Raw genomic sequence first — 21,396 nt, 5'->3', positions numbered from 1 at the left:
TTTAAGATACTATTTGTATTTCCTTTCACATGAAGCTCTTGTAGCTCAGTTGGTTAGAGCACCCGCTTAGTAAGCGGGAGGTCTTGAGTTCGACTCTCAACAAGAGCAACAGTTTTCCTTTTGTATTCTACAGGAATTTTTTTTATATAGATTATTTCTAAAATGTAAAGACATTTTCACCCTCCCCTCCTCCAAAAAAAGAACTTATTTTATTTAGTCTTCTGAAAATATAAACGTTGTCAAATGAATTTTCCACTAATAAATAAAAATAATTCTTAAAACAAAAAAAATCATTTTAGATTTACCTTCAACCGACAACTTACTTAAAAGAAGTACTATTGCATAACAAATATATATTATTATTTCAATAAGAATTTTAATTTGGGGAGTTTATTTATGATTTATTATACTCGATATTCCTGTTCATCATCCACAAGAGAAGGATGGGATAAATAAAGGGAAAATGAAGCAAAGATCAATATCCACCACCATCTCTACACGGTAGTCAACGCACGTAATCAGGGGCATGAAAATGCCAAAAGAATTCGCGTCTCATTAGTTTTCATTCGTCATGCTCAAACTTCTATACATTGTAGCAAAGTCACATATTAGAAGGTGAAAGCATCTATATACTTCATCAGCTTTAGACGTAACCTAATGAAACCCAAAAAATTTGATTACTTTCTACAGCATCCTTGAATGAAACTGGCCAAACCATACACATTCATCAATGACAAAGGCCATAGCACCTGCAGTGTACAATACTCATAATGATGGAATGATAAACAGGAAGGTAACTTATGAACAAATGGAAGATTGTCGAAACCTGGACAATTAGAAGGACGAGGTTCCTATTGAAGAATATCCAGCAGCTTTTCTCTCCTTCAGAGTCGAAGCCAACCAGTCCAAACCCTCATAAAGGCCATCTCCCTTAAGTGCACAAGTGCCTTGTATGTGCCATTTTCTATTCCTTAGATCAAAGAGACCTAGTCCTTCACATACTTCCATTGGGGTCATTGCCCCTCTCTATTAAAGAAAAAGAAAATATTAACAACTATAACTAGACTGGAGCACAATGCAAAACTCATTATACAGGGAGAAGAAGAAAGACCACACAAATGACTATATTCATTGAAACTAGAAGTGCTCGTGATATTTGAATGGCAGAGAATTTTTCTAAACCTTCCATTAGGATATAGATTAGTGTACTGGTACTCCGGAGAAGGCAAAACTGATGGAGTCAAAACCCTCTTAAGAAGAGGGAATATTTTGGAGTATACATAAAAATAAGGCTCTACAACATTATGGTTTACTTCCGGCTATCTTCAGGGCTGTTGGTATATCATTAAAGATCAAAAGGTAATTTTTAGGGCTGAATAGTTTAATAAATTACACCTCAAAAAAGCTCCTCATTTAAAGCTTTTTGGGCTTGAAATACTAACAAATCACAGGCCCACTTGTACTTTATGCTGACATTTAATCATGAAGAATGGGAAGGACAATGACCAAATTTTGACCACTTGTTCAAAGAGGATTTGACATCATTCCAACAGTTGAATCGTCCTAAAATTTTTGTTAGGTGCAAGCATGCCAGTGAAAAGTTTAAGATAGTAGTAATAACAATTCAGAGACCGTCTAACATATTTCATAAGATTTTAATAATTTCAATGAAATGAGTAATACAAAAACCCAGCAGTAATATGTATTACTACATTCTATACAAGTTAAAATATTAGAATTTCACTCTTCTTAGTATATTCTTTAAACAAAGCTGTTATGTCAACCAATTACATGCTTTGGCTCCTATGTGACCTTCGGTTAGATATAACCTTAATGTCAGGTCATGCAGCTGAAAGAACACAGATAAAAAGTAGCAAAGACATACCAGGTCCTGTTTGTTGGCAAATACCAAGATGACACTATTCAGCATAAAGGGGTCATTTATGATTGTCTGCAAGTAATCCATGAATCAATTCAAAATTTCTTTAGAATCATACACAAACAAATATGTCTGCAAGTAATCCATGAATCAATTCAAAATTTCTTTAGAATCATACACACAAACAAATATGCTTATATGATAGTGAAATTTGATCTTATCACCTGAAATTCCTGCTTAGCTTTTCCAATTCTCTCGCGGTCCAGGCTATCAACAACATAAATCTGCAAAAAATATAAACTTCAGCATACTACCTTATGACTGTAGACCCTTTCTTTCCACGTTCATTAGGTGTATTAATGATGATGAAAGAAGGAAATTTTCGAAAAACAATCAGCACAAAGTGGTCTTAAAAATTAAACATTAAACATAAAAATTAATTCTTACCAGACCATCTGTGTTGTTAAAATAGTGCCTCCAAAGTGGTCTTAATTTCTCTTGTCCTCCAACATCCCAAACTGTGAAAATAACATTCTTATACTGAACTTTCTCCACATTGAAACCTGCAAGGCAATGAAAATTTGTAAGCCTAAAAGAAACATCATATAGAACTATTTGACAACCAAAATTAACATGCTATAATCACACAGTCATTTAACAACTATCATTAACAAACTTGCCACAAAAATTCTTAGGATGCAACTATTGAAACCACCAATCATTAGAACAAGCAAAATTAAACAGAAAGAAGCTGCAGAAGAAAGCTTGTTAACATCTGCAGTCAAAATCAAATTTTTATAGAACTTTGGTTGCTGTGTCAAGCCTCTACTTTTGCAGAATTAGAATTACCATACCTATAAACCAACATAACAAGAATGGAGAGGGGTTTAGTCAAGTTTAGTGGAACAGAATCCCATCTTATGGACAAGATCAGTACCTGAAACAAATAGTTGGTATTTGGTAATCAACAAGAACTACATTACCTTTTGTGAAAACATGATTCGTGTGTTTGAATCCAAGGAAGAATCTGACTCTGAGAAAGAATTACACGTTGTTGATAATTTTTGAAGAATAATAAATTTATCCATTGCTATTTACCACCAAAACTCTGTTTTATTTTCATATCATTTTAAAAGTTATGGCAATAAAACATTCTCCTACAACAACAACAACAACAACAACCAAGCCTTATCTATAAAAACATTTTCATTGACAGCGTAATTATAATCATGCTGCCATTGATGATGATGATGATGATGATAATAATAATAATAATAATAATAAAAATAGTAATAATAATAATAAAAGGTTCTTTCATAGCCAATTCCAGCAAAACTCTTTCAAAATTCGAAAGCTCATAGCTATTCTAGCACACACTAGTCTTGTGGCTTTTACCCCATGCCATAAAAGAATCAACCACTATTCACTTATATCCAATTCTAACTTTTGTACTGCTAGATTAGTTGAAACTCGAAACAAGATTGCCATATATATTTGTGCCGATTCAACTCATATTTTTACCCCCATTTATGTAATCAAAGAAACAAAAACCATGAAGGATAACACAGCCTTAACATCCTTTGGCTATCAAATAGAGAATAATTCAATTAGTCTTAACACATAGATGAACAAACCAAGAAAAAATTTCCTATATTTTGCCAGTTAATTATAGACAAAGAGGGACCCACCAATTGTAGGAACAGTGGATAAAACTTCTCCAATGTGGAGCTTGTAAAGGATAGTGGTTTTGCCAGCAGCATCAAGACCAAGCATCACAACCTAAAGCAGATCAGGGAAACAAATGAGTAAGATGTAGAAATGAACTGAACAAGTGCAGAGAAAGGGTACCCTCATCTCAGAGTTGCCAAAGAAGGTGTCGAAGAGCTTCCGAAAAGCTTGACCCATCTCTCTCAGCTTTGACTATCAGAATCTGATAAATCACTCGGAATTTTCGATTTAGCAATCTGTGCTGGGAATGAGAAATAGAGAAACAGAGAGAGATTCAATTTGAACAATTGATCATTACTTATACACAACGGAAAGGGGTAGCTTTGCCTCTTGCTTTCTTCATTCCAAGAACTTTCTTTCTGTGTAAGAAGAAACAGCAAATTCAAAGTCTGAACTTTGAAACAAAACGTAATAGTACACTTTTTTTCTTAAATCTAATTTTCGGTATTATATCATTCATTTTGAATTTATTTCTTACATGAATAATTACTTTTAATGTTCGCTTTTGTTATTTATAATTGTTATATAATGATAAAATTACTGTAAAAATATAGAAACTAAATTAAGAGGAAGTTTCGCATTTGAAGATCGCAAATAATATTAATTTTTAATTTAACATATACATTACACAATAATAATAATAATAATAATAATAATAACTACAATAATAATATCTACGTTACTAAATTTAAAAAAATATTTTACGAATGAAATAAAAAAAAAACAAATATTGCATTTAAAATAAAAATACATATTTTACCTAATTAGTTTTTACTGAGTTTGAAGGCAATTTATCTATATATGTAAGATAATTTTTATTTGTTATCGGTATTAATTAACATCTCACGAAAGATTTATTTGTAATAATAATACTATACTATAAGGTTTTATTCTTTTAATATTATTAATATTTATTGATCTTTCGAAAACATGAAGAAAAAAAAAAAACTCAATTCCTCCCATTTCCTGTTACTAAGACCTACTAACCTTTATTTTCTTCTCTTCACCTTTTTCAATTCATTCAATTAAGAAAATATTGAATTTCATCCTCACTTCTCTGATGCCCTCCTTATTTATCATCTTTTAAACATAGTGAAAATGTTAAACAAATCATTTTTATTTTTAAAAGTAAATCTTTTCATCGTTTTAACCAAATAAAGTCTTCGCACAATTTATAAATTATAAAATAAATGGTACTACGACATTATATCATAGTAAAAAGTTTTATGAGACAAGAATGATTTTAACAAGATATTTGTCCATGTATAAAATGCTTGTTATTATTTCAAATGCTATGCATTTCACTAAATGTGTTATTAAAAAAGAGATTCTCACTATCTTGAAGTCAATTAATTATTTTTAATTACTAATTCAAATAACTTTTAACTAATTTCTAACGAAATGTATAACACATTTAAGCCCATTGAGTTAGTACAAATATATTTGTTAAAATTTAAAATAAATTTATTTTTTTATTGTAGCTCATTTAAAGCATAACAAGCAAGTTTAAGTTCCTTGCACTTTAATTATATTCTTTTCTATATTGTCAAAAACATTCTCATGAACATGTTAGAATAAGACGTGTGTAACAAACCATTGATTGAAATCATAATAAAACAAAAATTGAGTTATTATGCAATAACACTTAACAGGATGAATTGTAAAACACATCAAATTAGCATAAACTCCTTATGCACATAAAAACTAAAATTGAGTTATCGTTGTAAAAGTTCAAATACATTGAGATGGAAATTGGGAGAGAAAAAATGTAGACTTTACATGAAGTAGCCAGATTTAAACACTTTCTCTTTACGTTCCACAAACACTTTAAATCCAACCTGCATCAAAGTAAGTTAAATAGCCCAAATTCCCAATTCTTAACCCAAAAGTGTACAATCTTAATTCTTTTAGGGATTTTAAACCAACAAGCTTATGCAATGTGACTGACAACATCATCAATAAGGTGCTTGTAAATCATCTTTATCCTATTCAGAATCATTTAGTTGGCCCGTTAAAAAGAAATTTCATAAATTTTATTATACCATGCAATCATGATTCCCTAATTCTTCAATATAAATTAAGTGAATGGAGTGAACAAATTGTTTACGAGGGTGAGAAGGTGGCAACGATTGGCAATAAGCTGCACAGCAACCCCCGAAGCATCGACCACCAAAGGGGTAATAGTTGTACAAATAAATTCCTCATCTACATGCTAAACCTTGTCCTCGACAATTCTTATCGTCCGTTTACCCCACATAATTTACCCGCTTTCACTAAACACTACTAACATGCCCAAACAGCTTTACATTAAACTACTCTATATCAGCAATAGATTTCCTCTTTGCTTAAACAAAGTACAAAATACTTAAGGAAATATTTGCTGGAAAGCAGAACATTGGCGGTAAAATTAAAAAATCTTTCGACTGGGAGGAATACACGTGAGCTAAAACACTATTACCATGAAAACCATATATTAAATGCAATCATGGCACATCAATTCCCCTAAAATTAATTGGTGAAAAAAATACAATATCAAACCACGAGGGTTTTCTGCACAAACCGCCAGAGGTTAGGTCACACCTAGGGAGTCATCAATAATGGAATTGAGTCATCCATCCTGTGATTGCCTTGATGAATCCTCTTACAAATGACTATATTATCATCCTAAATTAGCAACTGAATAATCTACACTCACCCAATAGCCAAGGCAGTATCGCCAGCCAGCCAAACCTCTGAAAATCATTAACCTATGCCAAACCAGTCCCAACATGAAATATTGGGATGAGCAGGAAAACTAAAAAAGAGGAAAATGCTGCATGTCTTCTCAAAGCGTCTAGTATTTGATTGAATCAAGGCGCCTGTGACACAAGACACTATGCCCTTAGTATTAACTCTTGCATTGTTTAACCTATATTATCTATGAGTCCACCATTTCATCTTGCAACTCGCTTGGGGCAATAAGCCCTGGAATAGAAAGCATTCTTTGGCGTTCTCTCTCTCTTTGAGCTGCAGCCTCTTCAGCATATAGATCTTTGTTATCCTGCAGTTGAACAATTAACGAACTTCATATGCTTAATTACAGTAAAAATATACGTTCCAATGCATGCCACTCTGTATTGTCAAATAATCTACAAAGTGAAGAAATCCAAAATAACCGGCAGCTATGTCAAGGAATTTTAATTGGTGAATACTTCAAAAAGTCATAAAACATCATTCATGAATAAATAAGATTGATTCTAGAATTTGAATACCACAAGCCAGGCTTCTGGAATCAAATCGAGCTACTTTTTGAAAAAAGAGTTTTGTTAGTTTCTTGGGTTATTTGGCCAAGGTATATCAATGCTTTTATGCGAGAAGCAAGAAAAGCATCAAAGAAGTTTTTCATAGCAAGTGTTTGTCAAAAAGCCAAATATTTCACAGAAAAGCCAAACTGGCACAAGGTTCTAAAAGGTTTTTTTTTTCCTACAGGAAAAAATTCAAGAACATATTTACCTGAAGGCTTGAAGAAATTATTTATTTAAATAATTATATATACCAAGGTTAGCAGAAACACAATGCAGTAGTCCATAGTTTATGGGCACAAGTTCAAACTTCCCAAATTATTATATTGGCCAATGCAGGTAAAAGAAACAGCACACTACATTAGCATTACCTGAGCTGAAAATTCTTTTGACTGTACAAGAAAATCTCTTATGTGAGTTTTAAATGTGGAGAGGTCATTTGTGGACTCAAAGAGTCCATTAACAAATTGTGTAACCTGCAAATTTCTTGAAATTAGTCATCTATTCAGGCTGAGGAGGTCATATGTTAGTTGTTTCTCCGCTATTACCTCTGAAGCAGTCATGTTGGGAAATGAAGTGCTTAAAAGTTTTATTGTGAACTCACGTACAAAAGCTGCATTACTTGGGTATGGATAAGGATTTGTAGCAGCATCCCAAAGAGGCTCAGTTAGGGCACCAGTTTCTGCCTGGAAAATGCCACATTTTAGTATAGAAATTTCTTCATATTAAAACAAAAATAAAGGCATGATTTTGAAATTATACCAGACAGAACAAATGCTGAAGCACCAAAACATGTAATTTGAACCCGGGCTTATGAAAAGTGTCTGTCAAGACAGCAAATATCTCTTGCTCAATTGTCAAAAAGTATGTTCGATAAAACTGATTACAGAACTCTGAGGCCTGTTTAATATACACAAATAGACATTAGACCAACAAAAATTCTGTTAGGAGGTAAATGAGGGAAAATTATGGGGAGGATAATATACAAAGTCCACAGTCCCACACCTGAAACTTCTTCAGCATCTCCAACAATAGGTTCAACCCAGTTTCAGCAATATTTCTTTCTGTATGCCGAAATGCCCATATGATGGAATCCATAACAAGCTTCAGTTGCTGAAATTGATTACAGAAAACATCACGCACAGAATACCAAAAACTAAACATTTTGAAGAATAGCCATAGTCAACATCAGATAAAATCAAATAAATTGCCATGCTATTGGTTTAGTGTGGGCAGAGACTGGAGAGGTAGTGAGAAATGCAACCTGACTTGACAAGCAGATTAATGCAGGGAAACAATGAGTAGCTATGGCTCGCAGTAAAGAGAAGAACTTTAACCGATGCTCCGGGTAATCTTCAAAATTTTTTGTAATCATCTGGCAAAAGAATAAATACAATTCAATTGATTTTTAGTTGCAAATTCCAATAATAATACACTATCACAATTGATAGCAAATAACTTTGACAATGAATCAGAAACAGAACCGAAAATTTAAATTCCATTAACAAAAACAAGAGTTAGTCTACATTCTAAAAATAAGAGGTCACAACATTTTATTGTAAATTGGTAAAAGTGAATCATTGAAAACAAAAGGGAGTGCTGGGCGGCAAAGCTAAGAGTCAACAAAAGGATCATTGCCAAATGATCGTCAACTAAGAGCATTCACATACTAGCCAAATGACCTATACAATTACCTCTAGTGTGCATTGGAAAACAGCCTCAAATATGCGAGGGACATCTTCAACCATTGCAGCTTTATATCTTCAAAGTATATGAGAGAGAGATGAGTCACAGTGTAATTAAAAATTTAAAATAACAAGCATTTAGCATACTCTTCCTACAAGCTGATTTTCCCCAGTGTCAGCATCAGGAAGAAAAGAAAAATAAATGCAGAACTTGAGTGTTAAAGTGCCATACATCAATTATATAAAATAAACAAAACTAAGAAAACATGACATACTTGTTTATAATTGTGGCAAAAAGTGACAAAACCTCTGATTCCCTAGCATCAGGCACATTCCTGGCATAATCTCCAAGAACAGGATCCATCATTGGAGGCACAAATTGTTTTCCAGTTTGTGCTTGATCTTCTGCCTTGTCCAAGAATGTCTCAATCAGCTTAAGTGTCTCTCTCTTAACCGAACTGCATCAAGAAGAACACTTACAGAAAAAGTACTAGAGCAATCTGGTTAGCACAACCAATATAACATTAATTGATCTTACCGTAGAAGCTTTACATAGGATGTTCTAGATGCAAAAGGTCCCCCTTCAGCAATACTTTTTGATATAAGCTCACTGTACATTCTGTTGCAGGTAAATCATACACCATTTAATATTTAGAATAACACCATTTAATATTTACTGGGAAGAAAAAAAAAAATCTAACTCAATATTTGTTGCAAAAGCAAGTATCTTGGCCAAAACAATATCAACACTTTTCCCTTAAAACAAATATACCTGTACACATTCAACATATCCAAAAAGATCAATGAGATTTGTGGCAGGAAATATGCTCCTAAAGAAGATGCAACACTTGTATTCGTCTGCAATGTAGAAGTGACTTAAATCACAAACTTGTTACCATAAATAAGGGGGAAAAATAAATAACTACAGAACTTGGACGTGACTACATAATTGGTTCACAGTTACAGTTTCTCATCAAAGCAAGAGCAAAGGTGCTCAAACCTTAGCCTTAATAATCAAACAACTAGTATGGTACACCTTGTAACAATGATTCCAGTCATAAAGTTCAGTACCGAAGCCATTTGATATAATTTTTCTTACAATTTTGTTAATGTCAGCTAATAGGGATAAGTGTAACAACTACAAGTGGAAATATTTTATTAGAAATGGACACTTATTACTGTATCTCCAATATACTAAAATCTTTCTTTCCCAATAAAATATTTCCAATTTAAGAGTTGCATGAAATTGGTCAAAAGAGTTGAGTAAACAAAACCACCTTTTCTGCACGTAAAGCATCATTAGCAATTGCAGGGATTAAATCATAAGTCTCACTGAAGGTATATCATGGTATAACTTACCCAAGAAGGTCCATCAGCAATAGCAGGAATTAAACCAAAAACATTATGTTTAACTGCCAATCTTTTATACAGGAAGAAAAGTATACAAGACCATTTCAATTATGTTCATTTACGAATGATTGCAGGAATAACTTAAAAATAAACAGTCCATTGCTTAACAAAGGCAATCATAAGAAATTTTGGAATTTCATAAATAAAATATCAAACAACAAATGAATTAAACAGCAGAATCAGCAAAACTACATTATGAAGTTATACCTGCAATATATTAAGCACAGTTCGGATTACATCTTGATCCTTCAGAAAATCAACATTTTGGTGTGCCTGTCCTATAATTTCTAGCCATTTCTGCAGAAGAGTAAGATCTCTGGCATTATAACATTTGGATTCCATAAATAATTATGTGAATTCATGCATAACAATTAAGAGGTAAAGGAAATAATGTGGCTTGTAATGCAAACAGATAACCTGATTTGGTAGCTCCATCAAACGCTGAAGATATTCATCTCTCTTCTGTGCATCAGACTCTGCTTGAATCATGTTACCAACCTAGAATAGGATAACATCATTTAAAAATATGCGCACAAAAGATATAATGTAACACTAAAGTTATCAGTGAACTGAAAGAGATAAATGAAAAATGGATACAGATTCATAGAATGTGTGTATTTGATGGGGTTCAAGATCTGCAATTGTAGTTGGAAGGCCAGATAGAAGTTCAGAAACAAATGGTTCATTTTCTCCAACCTGAAATAATGACCATGATTATTATTTATTTTAGCAGGTATCAAGTACTGAATGAGTATGAAAAATACCCACTAGACTCTACTTTTGGGAGGTAAAGAAGTGTAACCTATGTTACCTGGGTGATTACAAATTTACGCTTGCACTTCTGGACTATTTTCAGAAATGTGTCACAGGCCATATCCTGAAATTCATGAAACATGAACAATATTATGCATGGATGAATTCCCCAGAGATAACAGGCATGTGAATACTGAAAAAGTACTTCAAGGAAGAAAAAACAAACCTGAACTCCAGGATGTGTCTCATGCATAAACTCAAACAACTTGTTCACAACAGTTTTTAGAAATTTCCAATGAGCTCTTAAAAACCGTGGATATTGCCCCACAACATACCTGCCAACAGAAGCAACTATATATTATTCAACAAAGAAAAAGCAATTTTTAACATAAAGTAAATGAATACATTAAAAATACTCACATGATATTACTTGCAATAACAGCTTTGTTATCTTTTCCCTTTGTGATTTCACATAGATTTAATAAATCACGAATGACCATAACCAAAAATCTGTTTTCCTGCCAGAAAACAAAGATGGGAGCTATAAATGTTTTTGCAAAAATCACAACCAATTAAAGAATCCACAATAGCTACATAGATATTTAACATATTTAATCAGTTGGGAAATTGATGTTATACATGCATAGATCGTAGAAAAAACATAGAATAAACCAACATCAAGTCATGAATAAACACACATTTAAATTTATGAAAGAGCAATTTATATGTGCTAACACCCGTTAGCACATATAATGGTTAGGCTACTGGATGTGATCCACAGTACTCTGATAGCTTACATGACTCCTTTCCTATCACACTAAAGTTGAGAGATGACAATGGGCAGGATCATGCATTGGACATGAACCTAACAAGGCCCAAGACTTGGCTGGCTTATTCTAAAGAGTAGAGCAAATGATAAAACAGAAGTTGGTTAGTTTATTAGCAATATGTGGCATGAACCGAGGAGAGCTATTCAGTTAAGCATGATTGTATATAGGTCAGTTGGCAAGGGAATACTGGGGAGGTATGAGTCACAATTGTATTGCTTGGGGACAGATAAAATATTAGAATCATTAAGAGACTTGAACTCTGGTGGTATTTTCTGGGTTGCTTGTAAGAGCTATGGCTCCTTTTTCAGTGAACTCTATAATCCAGATTCAAAGTGAATATTTTCTGGTGCTCTATCATGCTCCTTGAGCCTTTTGATAAGTTTGATAAAAAAAATTCTAAAGCCAACAAGATACCTGATGTGACATATTTTAGATTTATATTTATAGTTTTATTTTAGTTTATAAACACTTTTAATGTGCTTTGTTTTTAGAATTCTTATCATTTTCTACTTATTGGAATAAATTAAGCTTATTACAAATAAATGCTTTAATTTTATATTTTTCAGTAATTCTGATCTCTGACTACTCTTTTTGTCATAACTTTTTCTACGGATATCATATTAGATTCTACATATCTAGGACTTCAAAATGCATATATGGATTGCTGGATTTGAAATTGATTTCGACTTTTTATGATTTCTTGAAGTTGAGACAAATTTGCTGAATATTGTTACGAGATTGCATTTGTACCCTTTGTTATTATATAATTGTATTTAGGCTTGTAGTTATAATTAAGGCCTAAATTTTGGCCATTTAGTTTACCTTAATTAAAGCTTATAAATAGACTAATAAAGTTATGATTTAAGGGAGTTGATAAAAACACTTTAAAATTTTGAGACTTAGCCGAAATAAGAATCCTTATTTTTACTTTCTCTCACACTCTCTAGTTCTTTTTTCATTCTTGCGTGGGTTAAGTGCTTTAATGGAAAGTTAAATCTCTCGTTCAAACATTGTAATTCCGACTTAAGTTCTGCGTTAAATTGCTCTGAGTTTGTTCTCTTTTTCTCTCTACTCTCATAATTGTGTACTGAGATTATAATTAATTTTTCTATTGTTAAAATTCAAATTAAAACTCGATTGATGCTCTGATTTAATAATTAATGCGGATTAAGTTAAATAATTATTTAATTTAATTCGTAACTCTGTTTAATTAAGTTATTCGATTAATTAATAATTAAATTGAATGATTATTCAAACGCAGATTTAAATCTTTAGATATTGTGATAGTTAGAGTTACACGCATTTGGAATTATGTGGATTGATGTTTCTTAATTCATTTTTACTCAATTTTATTTTGTTCGTAATTCAATTGAATTAATTTGCAATTTTTGAAATCTCAAAAACCTTATTTGCATTCTTTAAAAGAAAACTTAAAATTGAATTCCGTGAATCGACTTAGGTTTAGCTCTACTATACAAAATCTTTAGAAAACCTAGTTACTTTGATAGCGACTCAGCATCGTCTATCAATACCACAATAACAGAACTACTTCAATTGCTAAAACTAAAATTTTAGATCCCTAATGTAAACCAATTATTGACTGAAACAAGTTCCTAAACAAAAAAAGCCTAGACTGGCTAACTTGCAAAGTCACTGGAACCAAATTGTATCAGACTGTTTCTGCATCACATAGTCAATTTATTGTTGGCAGTCAAGGGTAATGCTTTCATCAAGTTCTAGCTAGAGTTAATAATCACATCCAGTGGCACTATACACTATCAGTTATAACATAAGTGTCATTGCATTGCATTGTCTTAGATGGACACCACAGGAGCTATATCACAACCCAGCCATTGTGCCCAAAATTGGAGCTGCTATTGCAGGAATTCATGGCAACCATGCTGAACTGGGGGCTAACCGGAAACGCTAAAAAACCACATTTACCACTAATTAGAGTTTTCAATCCATTCTTCTTTATATTGTCACAATACCTCATGCTTTTGTTGCTTCAGAAACATTATTTAATAAAGCTGGAAACTCTTGTTCCTTTACAAAAAGAACAAAACCTGACTTGTCTGTTTTGAACTCTTCTGTTTGATTGTCAGGATGATCCATTTCATGCCAGCATATTTTCCAGCCCAATAGCCTAACCTCAATGTTTTCTGGCAATTGATCCACTGCTCCCAGATTTTCTCTTTTTTTTCTTGTGATCTGTTATTTCACCTGCCTTCAAAATTGACAAATCTCTGGTTTTCTTTTTACCAGTGTTACTTCCTTTGCATTTTCCTAATTATTTTTCAAAATGTTCCATTCTTTCTATTGATATACACCATCCATAGGCTCTCCTTGCCCTTTGCATCCATGGTGATTCTGGCTTAGATTGATAGTAATCATGTTTAAACTATTGACCTCTGATTATTAATTATTATGAATAATCGAAAATGTCTTTCTTTTTTTGAGAATATGTGCACTGTATAAATTATTTATCTTGTATCTATAATCTTTGGTATACAGCCCATCACACCATATGCTAATTCAATGACATTTTTGGGGTTGGTTGCTCCTTCCTGTTACGGGAATTGATAACTAAAATTCTAAAAAAGCACTCAATACCTGTTCCAGACTATACATTTATATGAATCATTGTTATCAGGCATATAGAATATTTCCTCATAATACTCTGATCAAACTAACATTCTAATAGAAATAGAAGAAAGTGAGAGTTAGCTGAAAATGCATATTGTTTTGTTCACAGTACCTGTTCTTCCATCATGGAACCCGATATAGATCCTATTGCCCAGCATAGTGTGTTCAAATTATTCCATGTCCAGTCTTCACCACTAAGTTGTTTACTTAACTTTCTCAGCATCTGCACATAAGAATCCATTGCATCAAGTTGTGATATTTAAATAGGCATAACAATGCAACAATTTCCTAATTCTTAGTCAATAACTCAATATATCTTATCACTCTAAATGAAAACATATTCATGCAACAGTGATTAATCTTTGGGTTAATGAAGTCCAGCATATTAATCTTATCTTCCAAGAAACATCTAAATAAATTGCCATTCTGATTTTACCGTTGGATGAAAAGAAAAACAGCTCATGTTTGAAATCACACAAACCTCCCTATAATAAAATTTAAAATGGATAAGAGAGAAGCTGCAGAATGATTTTTAATTTCCCTTCAAAACCACAATAGAACCACTGCTTTCCAATTCACATACCTGCTTTTCAGTATCATCATGGTCAAGATGTGACAAATAAATAAGAGTCTCCCTCATAATCTGCATAATTGATTGAACTTTTATTAATCACAGAATATATTGACAGAAATACCTCAAAAAAATCATTTTATCATCCACTAAAATACATTATTCAGAGAAAAGAGCTTCAAGATAGTTTTTTTCTCCTCTATGTGTGAACATTAGAAACCAAACTCCAGCAAAACTCAGATTTCACCTTATTACCTTATATTGAACAAGAACATCATTGTCCTTCATTGTTTCACGAACTATATTCCCATTTTCATCTTCAACTATCAGAACCTCTTCTGGTTTAGCCATACGACAGATCATAAGCATTCTCAACTTTGACATGGGACCAGCATAAAGCTGTCGGCGCTGAAGAAGCTGTGAACCAAGGCCATCAATACCAGGAAGCATCCCAGGCACCTGCTGCCATTGAGAAACATATACCAATCACCATAACCATTCTTAGAAAGATGAACATAGTATATCAGGATCACACAAGAGATACTCAGATTATGATATTTAAATTATATAGAGAAATATAAAAGATATCAAAATCATAGTGAAACTATTAGAATTTTAAATTTCAACAAAATACACCTTTGAAAATGCTGTAAAAATTCAAGCACATATTACTAGTAGTTGATGACCATTTTTGTACATGTATATTCCAAAATAATGGTATTTAGTTTACTGATTCAAACTCAATCCTGTAAATAAATATCTTAGATCTCATAACATGAAGACTGGTAGAAATACCCTATGTCAGTGGAAGTTTAAAAATAAATAAATAAATAACTGAAGGTAGAGAGAGTGAAAGAGGAAGAGTGTATAATCATGAAAATTTGGAGGAAGGCCACATTTATCACAGCTAATTTCACCATATTTTATTTGTTAGATTGGATTAAATTTACAGAATAATATCATTAATTAATTCATCAACAAATACACTATCGAATTAAAAAATTTTGGGAAAATAGTGAACCCAGAAAAGGAACATTATGAAAAATTGAATGGTTATTTTTTTTTTTGTCATTATAAAAGGAATTTATTACAAATGAGAAGAAAATTAGATGTAAAGGAGGATAAGAAATCCTCTTTGAAAAGAGAAAAGTAAAGAACAAGGAAGAAAAGATATCAATGTAGTTGATGATGGCCAAAATGTGTACCAAGATGCAAGTAAACGATGTTGTTACAGTCAACAACCACATTGGAAATATCAACTGTCAATGTTTAATAAAAATAAAATGATACCAAACACCCAAAGGAAAGATCCTACTCTACTACGCAACAGTTATTTGTGAGGCAAAAGACAATTGCAGTTATTGATTTTAACAATCAAGGACCAAGGTCATGAGCAGTCATTAGAGAGACAGCACCTGAAGTCCAATCATGTTTGCAGCTGCTGATACAGAGTTGTCCAAGCTACGGTGTGGCTCAAACAGTTCTGAAACCAAGGCATTCCAATAGTCCAGACAGACCTGGTATTTTCACAAATCAAGTCAAATACAAATTTTGCTTATTCAAAATGCTTTGCCTAGACACCTTGGGAAGAGGGGATGGGGGAATGAACACATAAGTTTGAGTGTTCATAACATAAAATATGCAAAGGGAAGAAATATATGTCAACGTCATCAAACCTTAAAAACTTCAGTATCATCCACATATGATATGTTGATAAGATATTCAAGACCCAACAGCAAAGCAGATATATTCTCTTGAGTGGATTCCAGAATTCGAATGTGAACCTGCATAAAGCAGTAGGATACCACCATAACTTTAGTAGTGTTGACAGAAAGCCTCAAACACCCATCAAGCAAACTAAAAAACAATACAGTAAGAAACAGAGGACAAAGAGAAAAGATACAAGTAAGAGGTGCTAGTGCTAAAAAAAAAGGAAATCTAGACACAAGTTTGAGATACAAAGGTGGGTCTATTCTCAAATGTGCCACATGCATGATATGGTGCACAATGATAAAAAATCATCCAAAACATAATAAAATTGTTTCATCTGGCTTTATTATGTTTTATAAATTTCATCTGGCTTTATTATGTTTTATAAATAGATACATACAACATAAAATCATAACTAGACAATTACAAATAAAACTCAATATAAACCTACCTTGTAAAATGAGGTAAAAAACAATGCCAAATTCTGTATAAATGCCTACACAGAAAAAAAATGTCAGACAGATGCTTCACAAGTAATCTAGTTGTAAAACAGGTGTCCTGTTTTGGAATTTGGAAATTTATGAAGACTCACTTGTTCCTCACTTGAACCATGCAAATATGCCTCGGGTATATTAGTAGTGGGTGGAAGTATGGTCTGCTGCATTAAAAATAATATTATTCCAAAGTCAACCAGAGAAATTATCTCATACAATCAAAATAGAATAAAATGAATATGGGTAACAAAATACAAAATGCAGCATGTGTAGAAATGAATGTAAAGCTATTTAAACACACCTGCAACTGAACCATGAATATACTATACATCTTAATATATTGTGCATCATAGTAATTCCCAAATTGAAGGGATGCCACCTGTGACATAAAAAATGAATACATGACCTTGAAAGTTTCATGTAAAATTAACCACCTAGAAGACAGAACTTACCTCTGTTAAACATTGCAATGTTAGGTTCCGATATGCAGGAATTGGGAAAAATTTTAGTAGCGTCTCAAGCTGTGAACAAATAACCAAAAGATTTTAGAATTCTTTGGTAGCAGTGTTACTTCAGCAGAAAATTGCACCTACCAATGGTGATTCAAATATATAACCCAATGGAATCCATGATAGGAAGGCATGCAATGTAGACAATGTTGCACGCATGAGCTCAGTTCGTTGAGAAGCTGGTAACACATATAAGCACAACTCATGTATGAGCTGAAATTCACTGCAAAAAACCAAATACAGTTATTAGCAATGTATCGACACTCCATAGAAAGTAAACATTATAACTCACATTAAATGAACATCTAATCTAAATATCTACAGCATGCAAAATCCAGGACCAGTGAGAGAGAGAAGCAATAACTGATATCCAACACTCAGACATCAGGTTCAACAATAAAAAAGTTCAAGAGATAGTTTTAAAAGAGTAATATCACAACTGTCACAGCAGGAAAAAACAATAAAACCTAAAATTTTTCCATCCCTGTAGTATGTGTGGGTTAGAACCCACCTTAATCCCCCCTCAAATTTTAAAAAATATTGGCAAATCTACAAAAAACTAAAAGAAAGAGAAATGAAATAGCACCCAAAATATCATGTTAGAAGTTTTTATATCAACAAATCAACTGTTACCTATTCAATGATTGTTTAAGCTCTTTTATTTTCTGCTGAGTCATCTCTCCTCTTGAAAAATCAAAAACCTCTTCACTCAATAGCTGAAAGATCATTATGTAATGTTACTCGTTGATTAAAGGAAAAAAGGAATGGAAAGAAGGATAAACTTACCTTCAATATTGCCATACAATTCTCACAAATTGTTTCACTAGTTTTAGCTGCTGAAACAAGGTCAGGAATAAAGCTTCGCCATCTCACTGGCCACTCGTGCTTCAAAATCTGCACATGTATCATGGTGACCCTTATATAAAAGTTTCAGTTGAGCATAAATCATATGTAATAACCAAAAGACCAAGCGAATGCACTGAATAACTGGTTGAGAATGACACGAACACTCAGTTGAAGTAATATTAGGTAAATGCAGTATTATTCTTACCTGAACTAATATAATATTGAGTTTGTTGACGTACAACCGTTCTGATCGAAATGAGGTATCATTGCCCGAAAGCTAAGCAAAAAAAAAGGTCAATGGTGAAACAAAGGATGCAGAAAGAATATAAGCATAGACAAAATAATAGAGTGTCACTAGCCCTGGTTTCTGCTTTCTCCAAATATGGTTGATACCTGTACAATAACATCAGAGATGAAATTTTTCATTCCATCTCGCTGCTCAACTGGTAATGCATTCCATCTATATTTGATTACACCTTCCAGAACCTGTATATACAAGCATAGAGAAAAAATATACTAAGAAAGCCTGGAAATAATAGAATAATATAACAAATTGGAGAACTTGTTTGACACCTAATAATTGTTGCTTCCAAAGACACTGCACTGAAAACCAGATGGATGCAGAGGTCAAAACAAAAAACCATCCGTGTAAAATACACGAGTGAATGAGCTAATAATTCTATCCAACAAAATACACGAAAAGATTAGTTTTCATGATTCTCTTGGCAACTAAAGTATGAATGTTAAAATTTCCACAAATATAGCACATGAAATCAAGCTATCTAACAACGCAACTTTGGTTAAAAATACTTCCACCAAAATATTGATCAGTTATAACTGTCATATAGTAAACTCAAAATGGGGGAAAATGGGAATTTAGCCTTGCTCATCATAGCAGCTGTGTTTTGCAGCAGTAGCAACTGCACTTTGCTATAATGGGAGCTCAAATTTTGGGTGCAAAAGCAACAATAAATAGGAATGCAAAGAGCAGCCACCTGCTGCAATGTGACAGCTCTACAACACCACTAAAGCATGTGACGATTCACCCTGGTTTAAACCCTAATCTTTTGCAGGAATGGAGACCCCAGATCCATATTTAGACAAAATTAAATTATCATAACTGTGGGCCTGACACTTGACTATAGGATTCTTGTATCATTGCCCATTCATCATTCACTTTTAAGGACAAGACAAAGTTTTACACGTTACAAAATAAAAGTAATTGATATTATCTACTCACGCCACATAATAGATCATTTAACAAACTAACCTGCAAAGCAAAGAACTTGGTATTTAGGTTTTGAGTGTTTTGTAAAATATGCATCACTTGAAGCCACATATCCGGATTATTTTGCAAATCGCGCAAAATCTGGTCAGCAGCAGTTCTCTGCATTATTAAAATATAAATAATAGTTATTCCAAAAGAAGAAGAAGAAGAGAAGGAGCATATAAGAGTAAAAATAGCATATTTTTCTACATTAACAACACCACCCCGTCTTCATTTTCCAAGTCTACCTTAGTAAACCAAGTTAGTGCCTCCAGAAAGTATAATTACGAAAGGCCAAAACAACAACAATTACGCACAGCTTACGAAACATTAAACCCTAAATGCATAAGTAAGTTCTGCATGGTTTCACTGTCTTCACACGTTGAAGGACACGAAAAAGAAGTGAAGGACCGGAAGTCTCATGAAACAAAATGGTGAGTGTAGGTTAAGGGAGAGTGAAGCATAGAGAAGCGAATTGGAGCGAATGTTGAACGAAGAAAAGAGGGAGAGTAAGAGGGATGACCTGTTCCTTGGATCCGGTGCCATAGAAGGCAGCGACAGTGGCATCGAGTAACGGCACATCAATGGGTTGGCTCAAATCTCTGAGCTTGTCGGCGGCCATGGGAGTGATAAACCCTAGAATCGGAATCTGAAGGGACACCGGTGACCGGTGCCGGAGACCGTAGAGATTATGGTGAAAGATTTGAGGAAGGAGAAAGAGGGAAAGGGACTACGCGAGTTTGGACTTCGTACGGTATATATACGGAGAGAGATAACATGACAGCTTATTTTTGAAGCAGACTTGGAATTTTCCCATTTTTTATTTTATATTTTCGTTGCCCGGTTTCTTGATAAGAGAAGTGAAACGTTTGAAAGGGTAACATAAACACAAAAATTTGTTTGTTTGTTTTGGAACTAAATGAACTTTCCCGGCAAAGTTTGAGTAGAAAAGAAAATTAGGGTTTAATTATGATAAAACAAAATTATTGATCTTTGAGAAAGTGATATTTGATTGTCGACAGATATTCTTTGCACAACTTAAGAAAGAAAATAAATAGCTTTTTTACCACAAAGATATTATAATTTATTTTAATGATTTTCTATATATTCTTTCTTTTATAGTTTTCTGTGTAACAGGAAAATATCAATTCTAGAAATAATTTTCCCATTTTAAATTTTTATTTATATAAAGACTAAAATAAAAATGTATTATGGATAAGGACTATAATAAAAAAGATTAAATATAACATAACGTTGTTATACAAACATTAACAATTATAACTATTTTTAAAAATAATTTTTTATTTAGGGGCTATTTTAAAAACTTGTTTTTTAATAGAGACCAAATAAAAAAAATTGATTTCGTATAAAGACAAAAATTATATTTAAACATATTTTTCTCAATATTCTTAAATAAAAGACCATCCGATATTTTAACCTTTTCCATTTACGCACAGCATGAATTTAATAAACAATAAAAAATGATTGAAAATAAATAATTACTTTTAAAGAAAAAAAGAAAAAATAGAAATAGATATATTTTTAATATTGTGTGAGAATTATTTTTTTTATTATTCTTTTAAAATCATAAATTTGTTTGATTCAAGGACATTTATATAACACATCAACAATGTGATTTCTTTTTACAGCCTACAGCCATTCAATTCGGCTGAACTAAACAACGTTATTTTAAGAAAATAAATATTTACCATAAAGATATTATAATTTATTTTAACGATTTTCTATATATTATTTCTTTTATAATTTGCTGTGTAACAGGAAAATAT

At 32.5% G+C, this 21,396-nt stretch overlaps 2 protein-coding genes and 1 non-coding gene across 10 annotated transcripts; 1 reads left to right on the top strand and 2 right to left on the bottom strand.

Annotated features, from left to right (window-relative positions):
* The first annotated feature begins 34 nt into the window (after positions 1–34).
* Positions 35–108, top strand: TRNAT-AGU. The gene has a single exon. It is a non-coding gene; the product is annotated as a tRNA-Thr (tRNA).
* A 447-nt stretch (positions 109–555) lies between these two features.
* On the bottom strand, positions 556–3,870 carry LOC113868664 (ADP-ribosylation factor). The gene is made up of 7 exons (XM_027504463.1): positions 3,728–3,870; positions 3,568–3,658; positions 2,327–2,442; positions 2,104–2,163; positions 1,886–1,951; positions 827–1,026; positions 556–749 (listed from the first exon to the last, which is right to left on the bottom strand). Exons 1-6 carry the CDS (start codon positions 3,782–3,784, stop codon positions 835–837), a joined length of 582 nt encoding a protein of 193 aa, XP_027360264.1. The 5' UTR covers positions 3,785–3,870; the 3' UTR covers positions 556–749; positions 827–834.
* Positions 3,871–5,666: 1,796 nt separating this feature from the next.
* LOC113869941 (protein EXPORTIN 1A-like) lies at positions 5,667–20,456 on the bottom strand. 8 transcript variants are annotated; one of them, XM_027506489.1, is made up of 32 exons: positions 20,133–20,334; positions 19,613–19,729; positions 18,736–18,828; positions 18,548–18,619; positions 18,283–18,390; positions 18,130–18,212; positions 17,581–17,719; positions 17,440–17,508; positions 17,289–17,366; positions 17,086–17,151; positions 16,945–16,989; positions 16,460–16,567; positions 16,199–16,300; positions 15,039–15,245; positions 14,796–14,855; positions 14,325–14,435; positions 11,157–11,254; positions 10,963–11,071; positions 10,795–10,860; positions 10,581–10,679; positions 10,401–10,481; positions 10,191–10,280; positions 9,346–9,431; positions 9,112–9,192; positions 8,849–9,031; positions 8,583–8,649; positions 8,153–8,263; positions 7,894–8,001; positions 7,651–7,788; positions 7,437–7,574; positions 7,260–7,364; positions 5,667–6,647 (listed from the first exon to the last, which is right to left on the bottom strand). In XM_027506489.1, the coding sequence occupies exons 1-32, from the start codon at positions 20,229–20,231 to the stop codon at positions 6,525–6,527; spliced, it is 3,240 nt and encodes a 1,079-aa protein (XP_027362290.1). In that variant the 5' UTR covers positions 20,232–20,334; the 3' UTR covers positions 5,667–6,524. The 8 variants fall into 8 exon arrangements, 7 of the variants coding, with proteins under 7 accessions (XP_027362290.1, XP_027362293.1, XP_027362296.1 ...); XR_003505505.1 differs by having other exon boundaries at positions 5,819–6,647; positions 7,493–7,574; positions 17,086–17,148; positions 20,133–20,456; XM_027506492.1 differs by having other exon boundaries at positions 5,988–6,647; positions 15,039–15,242; positions 20,133–20,335.
* Positions 20,457–21,396: the final 940 nt, after the last annotated feature.

The sequence above is a fragment of the Abrus precatorius genome, unplaced genomic scaffold (assembly GCF_003935025.1).
Source record: "Abrus precatorius isolate BTA unplaced genomic scaffold, Abrus_2018 Scaffold6, whole genome shotgun sequence".
Lineage (NCBI taxonomy): Eukaryota > Viridiplantae > Streptophyta > Magnoliopsida > Fabales > Fabaceae > Abrus > Abrus precatorius.
This window is presented reverse-complemented; position numbering and strand designations above follow the sequence as displayed.

What these genes read in the sequence shown, in the direction of transcription:
- LOC113868664 (XM_027504463.1), bottom strand. Translation starts at nt 3,784, where the DNA reads ATGGGTCAAGCTTTTCGGAAGCTCTTCGACACCTTCTTTGGCAACTCT. An exon ending in TTGGCAACTCTGAGATGAGG is followed by an intron (nt 3,659 to 3,727) that starts GTACCCTTTCTC and finishes GATCTGCTTTAG; the next exon opens with GTTGTGATGCTTGGTCTTGA. An exon ending in AAGCTAAGCAGGAATTTCAG is followed by an intron (nt 1,952 to 2,103) that starts GTGATAAGATCA and finishes GATTACTTGCAG; the next exon opens with ACAATCATAAATGACCCCTT.
- LOC113869941 (XM_027506489.1), bottom strand. Translation starts at nt 20,231, where the DNA reads ATGGCCGCCGACAAGCTCAGAGATTTGAGCCAACCCATTGATGTGCCG. An exon ending in CTGTGCTTAATATATTGCAG is followed by an intron (nt 9,432 to 10,190) that starts GTATAACTTCAT and finishes TCTACATTGCAG; the next exon opens with ACGAATACAAGTGTTGCATC. An exon ending in TTTGCCACAATTATAAACAA is followed by an intron (nt 8,650 to 8,848) that starts GTATGTCATGTT and finishes TATACTTTGAAG; the next exon opens with ATATAAAGCTGCAATGGTTG.